The sequence below is a fragment of the Photinus pyralis genome, unplaced genomic scaffold (assembly GCF_008802855.1).
Source record: "Photinus pyralis isolate 1611_PpyrPB1 unplaced genomic scaffold, Ppyr1.3 Ppyr1.4_LG3b, whole genome shotgun sequence".
In the NCBI taxonomy this organism is placed as follows: domain Eukaryota; kingdom Metazoa; phylum Arthropoda; class Insecta; order Coleoptera; family Lampyridae; genus Photinus; species Photinus pyralis.
The window spans coordinates 10,575,890-10,585,513 of NW_022170510.1; the positions used below are offsets into that span (position 1 = coordinate 10,575,890).

The 9,624-nt window shown below is 37.7% G+C and overlaps 1 protein-coding gene across 1 annotated transcript in view; it reads right to left on the minus strand.

Annotated features, from left to right (window-relative positions):
- The window catches only part of LOC116167112, a 13,183-nt gene extending 5,241 nt beyond the window's left edge, over window positions 1–7,942 (minus strand). Inside the window, exons 1-13 of the mRNA XM_031482352.1 lie at window positions 7,937–7,942; window positions 4,215–4,394; window positions 3,803–4,171; window positions 3,638–3,751; window positions 3,383–3,593; window positions 3,152–3,329; window positions 2,647–2,770; window positions 1,651–1,989; window positions 1,228–1,593; window positions 843–1,168; window positions 646–796; window positions 353–556; window positions 29–279 (exon numbers count right to left, since the gene is read on the minus strand). Of these exons, the coding sequence (XP_031338212.1) occupies window positions 29–279; window positions 353–556; window positions 646–796; window positions 843–1,168; window positions 1,228–1,593; window positions 1,651–1,989; window positions 2,647–2,770; window positions 3,152–3,329; window positions 3,383–3,593; window positions 3,638–3,751; window positions 3,803–4,171; window positions 4,215–4,394; window positions 7,937–7,942 (2,819 nt within the window). The remainder of the gene's footprint in view (window positions 1–28; window positions 280–352; window positions 557–645; window positions 797–842; window positions 1,169–1,227; window positions 1,594–1,650; window positions 1,990–2,646; window positions 2,771–3,151; window positions 3,330–3,382; window positions 3,594–3,637; window positions 3,752–3,802; window positions 4,172–4,214; window positions 4,395–7,936) is intronic.
- Between the last annotated feature and the right edge of the window lie 1,682 nt (window positions 7,943–9,624).

Here is a 9,624-nt window from a genome sequence, read left to right on the forward strand (position 1 = left end):
GAAATAATAATTTCAAAGTGATACTTACAATTTAATGGTTCGAGATCTTGGAATCCTTTCAACATTTATAATTTTCGCATTTGATTTGAAACGATTGAAAAAATTTGCGTTGTCTTCGTCGTCTTCGATTATGTGCCGATAACTGTCCGATCGGAGAATTCTGGGTGTTGTCGATTTGACTGGAAATGCTACTGCAGGTGTATTTGATTGTTCTTGGATGCTCCTTGGAGCTTCCGCAGCAGTCAAGCAAATGTCAGCAACATCGCCAGTTCCGTTGCCCTGCCCACATTTTAAACGCATTATATAATTTTTTCATCCGCATGATGCGTGGATAGAAAAAAGCGTTAGTTACCTGTTGCGGTGAAGGGGTGTAACCGTCTGGCGACGAAGAAGAGGATGTACACGTATCGGAGTCTTCTTCCATTAACGGTTCTAAGGTTCTTCGCGGAAGTAGACCGCGTAAATTGGCACTTGCAATTGGAGGAGTCATTAGTAGTTCATCCATCATCAATTCGGTATCGTCGCCGTTGTCCGAAGATAATGATCCGCCATTAGGCTGCATACGTACAGGTGGTCTTAAGATCACATTTAAACACTCACTAAGTTCTACATGCATGCAACATGCTTAAAAACCTAAGCTCTAACCGAACGCTTTGTGTCGTAATTTGAGCTCAAGGGATCGTCCATATCTCCACTTGTTGGCGTTCCCCAAATCTCCTCACCGGACGTTGCACCCGAGTTTTCGCATTCGTCTTCTTCGCCATTCTCTTCCTTACTGTCTCCCGATTTTAGGTAACTATAGCGAGTTTCAGTTTCACTTTTTTAAATCACATTCAACTCACCGTTCAAAAAACCCGGTTCCAGCGCGATAGTCCTCGCCCAATCTCTCAAAAAACGCCATTTTCTCAGACATGAACGCACCAGCACGTGCTGTCCACCCTCTAATTGTCGGCGGATTAAATCCCCTATTGTCGATGCCCATGCTTTCGTCGTCCTCACTTTCTGAAGTCTCGGCTTCGTCGTTTTCGTCGGTTTCCTCGGAACCAACGCGCTCCAGACTCGAGACGGTACCGAACCTTCGAAGCGTCGGGTTAGAGCTGCTGAGCGAGTGATAGGGTTGCTCTTCGTCTTGGGGGGAATCGTCGGGAGAACATTCGTTATTGTTTAGCTAAAAGAACGTAGGATTGGTATTGGGGTCTTCTTGGGACAGTACGCCGACAATCTCACCTGACTCGTCGATATTCTACTACATACAGACTCACTATATCTAAATTCGGAACGAGTATCGGGCGTTGGAGGGACTACTGATATTTTGGGTAGAGGCGAAAAGGGATCAAGCTTTACCAAACTAGCGGCCGGATTAACTGCACTAAATCCCATTAGCATTAAACGTCCAAATTCATCACAGATAATGTTATCTTCGTATAGGTTCGTTGTATTGAGGTTTATTGCATTTTTGTTATATTCGGTGCACTTACTATGGTTAATGTTGTTATTGGAATTGTGAGCGTTAGGGTTAGTCCGGCAGGTGTTGTGGCATTGTTGGCATACTCTCACGGTTTCTTTGGCATTCGGGCTTGAACGAACGGTTACCTAGATGAGGGAAGGAGGAATAACACAACACTGAACATCGAACACTGAGCTGCTCACCTGGCTTTCGGGGCTTGTGCTCTTGGACGGACTGTGATCTGACAAAATAAGCTCCTCGCACCTGCTTTCGCAATGCCTAGGCGAATTTCGGTTGTCACTTATCATGAGCTCCTCCGTTCGCCTCCGCAACATGTCCACGCTCCATATTTCGCAATCAGACTCCTCTTCGGGTGTGAGCGTTTGGTCTCTGCCCAACTGACCTTTCATCCACTGCTCTAAGTGTATGGCGCTTCCTTTGGTACTACTGCTACACTTTCCCAACTGCTTACATTTATGCTCTATTATTTCGTCTAACTGCTTTTGCTTGCCACAGCTTTCTACGTTTAGGCATTGGGGAGTCTGAAAAACGTCGCTTATTAATAAGAAAAACAAACTCGAATCAAAAACAAAAGATTTATTTATCATTTACACTTATAACAATATAATTCTAAGCCAACTATGGTTAACTAGCATTAATAAAACTATAGTAGTATAAAAATTGATTAAAGGTACAAGTAAGACAGTCGATTGGTACAAATATATCGTAATCTTTTCTGTTTAAAGAATCACATCGATAACACAGTTAGAATTTTGAATTGTACAAAAATAGATCTTTGGTTTTGCTTTCGAAAAATGAAGCTACAACAAATTAAGGTTTCCGAATTCATAATCAAAATTTGCAATGTCCAACAGTTCCTCGTCGAATTTTGAATAATCGATATCTTCTTTAAAGCTAGCGTCAAAATCAGTCGACGGCGTTAAAATTGCGGAAGGGGTGTGAGGTTCTTCCGAAAGCTGGGTTTTAGGCAGAAGACTGCTCTCTGATGTGAAGTGCGAAGTGAAGGCTTGCGAATATTCGGACAGCAGTGAAGGGGTTGTGTTAGCTGATGGCGTTTCGGGAGTTTTGGTTAATGAGCTTTGGGCCGGTAATGGAGATTGCGGAAGCGAGGAGCATTTTCGTGCGGACAAACAAAGAGGTTCTAATGGTCGGTTGTTTTGACCACTACACAGACGCACCTGGCGACGGATCGACAGCGATTCTGTCGATTGAAGGGTGCCAACGGATGAGGTCACCGGAACGTCCGGAGACTCTAATGGGCTGCTAAATGAACTGCCTTCCATGCCCGCGTTAACGTGGCAGCTGCGTGCATAACAACATCACTATAAGTACTACTTTTTACTCAAAATCCGTCACTCGCGGTTTCGTATGTAGGTTTTGCTCAAGTTTGCACACAAATCGTACATACGGATTCTCTAAGCTCTATTTCCCTATCTATTCGTATTGGAATATGTTGTTTTAGACCAATATCCGCTGTACCAAACGAGAATCCGTTTCAGCTATCAACATTTTAGAAATTATGATTTGGGAGAAATCCTTATTGTTGTTTGGATAGTAAGCAACAAAATATTCCAGTACATATTGACGGTTTTTGGCACTAATACCTAAGGCGACTATATCACCAACTCCTGTATCATCTATGGTAGTACTAAACGCGTGCAAAAAAGTTAATCAAAGACTTACATCTGTCGTTGTAACAAATTTTGCCAAACAGCCTTCAGTTCAGTTGTGGGGGCCCTTAGTACGATACACCTTTTATTCGAACTTTTCCGCGGCGTTCGTGTTAAATCCGGGCCGCAATGTATCGTCGGACTTTTCGCCGCAGTTCCACCCGGGTGTACTATTAACCTAAATTCGTTCGCTAAAAAAGGGTCAGATTCCCGCACTATACCGGGCTTACCATAGCTCACTCACCTTTTTTCCTAACGTTAAAGAGTAAATCAGTTATATGCACCAATGGAAGCGGATCTTCAATTATAAACAAAACCCTATCCCTCGACACTTTGGCGAACAAAATTAAATCGCTAAATAGCAACGTCCAATACTGTCTGACGCTCCTTCCTTCTACTCTACCCAGATCACCGCCAAAAATCCATTGCCTACCCGGTTTACTTAAAACGAAAGGCTGCAAAGAGGAGTTAGTCAGTTTTTCTTGTGGTACGAACCTACTTTGCACTTGGTGAACACAAGGCGATTTTCTAAATCTTGAACGGATAGTAGAGGTCTACCTTCCCCAACCGGCTCCATCAGTCCCGCCTCGGCCGTCATCTCCCTATAGGCTATCTAAAAGAACTCACCACAGTCTCATCACCACCAACAATTCTAAGTTGTCACCTGCAAATCCTGAACAATTTTACTAATGAGAGCATACTCGTCATGGTTCGCTTTGGTCTGACTTAAAATGACGTTGAACAACTTTAAAATCTCGCGATAATGTTCTAGGGGTTTATGTATAAAGGAAGTAATGTCGGGTCTTCTTCGCGGTACCGCAGGCGTTTGTAAAAATCGTACGAAGTCCGAATTGGAATTTCGAGTTTTGTTTACTAAAATGCAATCCGCCTTTTTAATACCGGAACAGTAGCGTTTGTATGACGTTATAATATCCGATAGCTTCGAATGGTAGACTTTTAGTAAAAGGTGTATCTGGGGTTCGCCATCTTCCGGCACTAGACACTCTAGTATTTCCTCACTGATACGATGCACCTGAAATTTCAATTTTAACTTGACTCAGATTGTTGGCAGATACCTCTTCCGAATTTTGAAAAAGGAGTCGGTGGTCTAACGGCGATATTAGGTCTTTTCGTTCAGCGAGAGCGGAGACGAATCTGGTAATTGCAAACTGTAGGGAGGCGGTGTACTGTTGCTCTTTTGCTAGAACTTGGTACATCGCTTTTCTACGTGCTTCTTCTGTGTTCAGTAGTGGTTTCTGAAACGTAATGCGATTTCGATACCGTTACATTTGGTATACGTGGCCAAAATGGGTCAAAATATCTATTGCGTTTGTGAATTCCATTCAAATTAAGTGCAATTATCCTACATGCAGTTTGGGAATGCAGTTTCTACCAAACGCCAAACCTAAGCGAACTTATAAAAGCTTCTTGCTTTTACATGCCAAAAGGGAAGAACCAATTGGGCATAAGCAGACCAGAATACGAATATTTTAGTAAATGTATAGCGTTTCGACAGATCCATACCAATTAGAGATCCATTGGGTTGAATATTAGCACAATCTTTATTCAATTGATTTTATAGTTTAGTTTATTTCCATTTCTTAGCGAAGAGCAACTATAACTGCATTATCATGAGCTATCCAAATCCAACCAACATTTTTCCGTTAGTGAAGAAGTTCGATCGTTAAGATAGAACACTAAACTTCCAGACATGCTTTAAAAAAAATATATATTATGTATTTGTTTTCATCCCTTAATTTTTGCGCATGTTGCTAATTAAATTGCTAATTAATATTTGTAACGTTAGATGTACAACCAGGTTCAGAAATTTTCCTCTTTTCAGCTAGGGATAAGACAGAATGTGGTGGAGTCGTCAGCAAATTATTGATTAATTAGGTACATTAAACGCACAGTGCGTTAACCTGTTTTAGAAATATAAGTTCGTTGATATTACTTTTGAAAAGGTCAGAGGTCGCGTTCTCTTGATTTACGGGAGAATTTGCGTCTAGAGTATTTTGTAGAGCGGTGCCAGTGTAGGAGTTCTCTTTTTTAATTTAATCCGTTTCTGTTTTTCGTTGTGATATCTAGTTAAAATCATAATCAGTCAATTAAAAAGTGTTTTACTAATGTCATGGCTTCCAATTCTACCATTGTTGGTGTAAAAAGAAAATTTCAAAATTGCAACATTCAGTTGTATTTCAAAATTTAAAAAAATTATATATAGTAATATTGAAATCTAAACGGTCTTTTTTTAATATGCGAAATCGTTAGGATCATTGTTTCAATTTAACGAACTTGTAACCGAGGTCTTCGCGGTGAGACGTGAAATTGGAACACCCTGTAATGAAAAGAAAAAACTTGGAAAACACCAATGAATCGATAACTAGGAATAAAATTAAAGAATTTGAGAACCGAGATCAGATCAAATTATATCCAAACTGGTTATCAAATAATCTAAAAGGTGGCTCATGGGAGAGCCCAAACATTTTATAAAGGAACGAAGGTTTCTGCTCATACTCATTCGAAACATCAAACATGTCTACCTTATAATGCAATAAAAAGATCTTCATCACATCAAAAAATTGCGTATTTTGGAAAAACTAAAAACCGTCGCTCTTATTGCGACACCCTTTATATAATATTTTAGTCTGAAATATATAGATACAAATTAGCCATCTTTTTTGATATAATTTAAATACAGAGCTGGGCAGTATTCGTTTTTGTAAATACTTTTTAGTATTCAAATCCTTTAAACTATTCAAATACTTTGTAATTAAATACTTTTATGGAAGCAGTATTTGTATTTGTAACTCAAATACTTTCACAAATATTTAGTATTCGAATACTTCGCAAGGTATTTGAATACTTTGAGAAGTATTCAAATACTTCGCACAGTATTTGAATTCTTAACCTTCCTTTTTCACCAAAAATCGACTGCACCAAAATTTCTCGGGAAAACACTTTTTCTTATTAATTTTGGTGCGTAGAATCCAAAACCATTCGTACTTTTTCGATCAGACTTCTGAATCAAAAGTTATAGACTAGAAACCAATTTCGAAAGAAAATTCAAAGGGCTGTAACTTTTCAACTAGTAGCCCCATCTTCAAACTGATTGAAATTATGGATTTTACAGGCCACATTCTATAAGAAAATTTTTTTTCCGGGTCGATCTGAGACAATTTTTTTTCGGGGCTCAAAAAAAGGCAGTGTATAACCTTCCTTTTTTTTACCAAAAATCGACTGCACCAAAATTTCTCGGGAAAACACTTTTTCTTATTAATTTTGGTGCGCAGAATCCAAAACAATTCGTACTTTTTCGATTAGACTTCTCAATCAAAAGTTATGGACAAAAAACAAATTTCGAAAAAAAATTCAAAGGGCTGTAACTTTTGAAATAGTAGCCCAATCTTGGAACTGTTTGAAATTATGGATTCTACAGGCCACATTCTATAAGAAATTTTTTTTCCGGGTCGATCTGAGACAATTTTTTTTTCGGGCCTCAAAAAAAGGCAGTGTATAACCTTCCTTCTTTACCAAAAATCGACTGCACCAAAATTTCTCGGGAAAACACTTTTTCTTATTAATTTTGGTGCGTAGAATCCAAAACAATTCGTACTTTTTCGATTAGACTTCTCAATCAAAAGTGATGGACAAAAAACAAATTTCGAAAAAAAATTCAAAGGGCTGTAACTTTTGATCTAGTAGCCCAATCTTCAAACTGTTTGAAATTATGAATTCTACTGGCCAAATTCTATAAGAAAATGTTTTTTCCCGGTCGATCTCAGACAATTTTTTTTTCCGGCCTCAAAAAAAGGCAGTACTTTTAAGTTATTCAAATATTTGAGAACAATTTAGAAATGTTTAGGGAAAGTTTCCATTGTCACAAAATCAAATATAAAAATCCGATACAACTGAATACCGAACGATCCTGGAACGAAACTTTTTGACTCGATAGTCCACGTAACTTAAAAACGATAGGAACCTTCCTTATATCAATATCCTTAAGACCATTGTGTACCAATTTTCAAAGCGATCGCACGTTTCTAAACCAACTATCATGCACACGGACAAACGGATGGTCAAAAAAGGATCTGTTCCAAAATCGCTAGGATTAATTCCAGAAAGGCGTACGTATCATGTGCACGACGACTGATACGCGTATTCTTAAGGATATAACTGGTATAAGAAAGGTCCTGGTAGGTACCTCCTATATAATAATTTAATAATAATAATACGCTTTCACTCCCCTTAAATTTGTATATAACAATAGAAATATAAAAAAAGCTAACCCCATACAAAGTATAACTTGATTTTTAAGTAGTATTAAGACTTTTATCTAGTATACTATTTTAAATTTTTAATGTATTTGAGTGACAAATATTCGAATACTTTTCAATGTATCTGTATCTAGTATTCACTTGTGCTGGACGTAAAAGTATTTAGTATTCAAATACCTTTGATCTGTGTAAAGTATTTACTATTTAGTATTCAAATACTTTTTGAAAGTATTCTGCCCAGCTCTGTTTAAATATCTAAAAGTATACATGAGCGAAAGATGCTCATTTAAAAATTTTAAAATTGTGGCTGTATGGCTATTACTCAAGGTGTTACTTCGTGCAACATGTGGTTAAAACTTGGAGAAGTCGAGACGGGCCGGTCATTGTTGAAAAGTCTGGCGCTGCAAGACATGGCAGAAAATGGGGACTCAACAGTTTTTTCGATTCGGTTGATAAGCTAAACGGCATGGGAGATTGAGATCAATCCAGATCTCCTGTCGATATGTTGCTGTACAGCTTACCGTCATATTTTGGACGACATGCTCGAGGAGGGTGCAGTGGCACGACCTGTGGCTTGAGGAACCCCATGAAGATGTCCTAGTCGACCAGAGAAGGTGACGACTAAAAGGAGTAGCATAATTATGTTATTCCAGGGGACAATAACGAAGTGGGACAGAACCTTGGGCGGGTCTGACGAATGAATCGTCGATGAGATGACTTCAATTCTCGAAAAAGAGCCCTGGGAGATGGTCGACCGCCTTGAAAAAATTTCCGTGTGGTTCTAAGGAACAAGTTGCGTTCTGATAGCTCCATCTAGAAACGGAAAGCACGATTGGTCGCACTGGGATTCATCCAGCAACCTGACATCCGCTTTACGGAAACATCAGTGGCTCAAGGCGGTAGGAGCTGGTATACCGGACTGGACGAGCACGAGACCAAGAAGAATCGATCATAGCAAATCATTGAAATAGAATTGGTTCATGAAGATTAAGAGCTTTTAAGAATTATTTTACTTTATTTACTTGATTATTAGCTTCTCCTAAAAAACAGCTATACAGGGTGGTGACTTGCGTAACGCATCATAGGAATTTCAATGTAAAATTTATAACATGCGATTATTGGCTCCCCAAATTATTTTAGAGCAAAAATGTATTAAAGTTTTTTGTAGAAAAAAGTTTTTTAAGCCAAACTACGGTATTAGTTTTCAATTTTTTTTCATATAAAGACGGAAAATTGGAAAAAAATAAATCGCATCTTTTTCAATAATCTGCGATGCCATGGAATTTTCTAAAACAAAAAGATATCCAGTTATCAATTAGCAGCAGTTCGAAATAAATTTTATGATCGACTTGGTTACTGTCTTGCAGTTAATGGTGACTTATTCGAACATTTATTGTAAATTGTTATATTAGGAAACCGTTTTTAGTAATTTGGTCTTTCTTTATGATGATTTCGCTGTTCTAAATATAATACTTTTTGATAGAATTTGATTTGTTTTATAGCAGACATTCCATGGCATGACGGATGTTGGCGTAGTTTTTGTATTATAAAATTCCATGGCATCACAGATTATTGAAAAAGATGGGGGTTTTATTTTTCCAATTTTCCGCCTTTATTATGCAAAAAATTGAAAACTAATACCGTTGATTGGCGTAAAAAATTTTTTTCTACAAAAAACCTTAATACATTTTTGTTCTAAAATAATTTGGGGAGCCAATAATCGCATGTTATGAATTTTACATTGAAATCCCTATGATGCGTTACGCAAGTCACCACCCTGTATATACCTACAGGGTGAAAATTGAACAGTATGTATATATTCAAAACAACATTTTTTTCTAGAAGCTTTTTATCGCTGCATACTTTAAATTTGTTTTCAGTGACGTACTTTTACATTGCGAAGGGGGACATATTTTTTCTAATGGCAACTACTAGTTTTCATTACATGCGCAGAGTACATTTTGTTGGATGTCGTACCGCAAAAACGTATTATATTACGTAATCAAACTTAAGAAAAAAAACTGATGTAGTTGTAGTAATTAACTTTATAATTTTACTACTTTGCTTTGAAAAAAACGTTAATCTTTTGTTAGTTTTATCCAAGTAATTTATTGTATTAAATATTATTAAAGATTCGCAAAAATCTACAAATATGAAAACCATTAACAGTGGCGTGCGTTTTTTAAATAATTGTTGATACAATAAATTG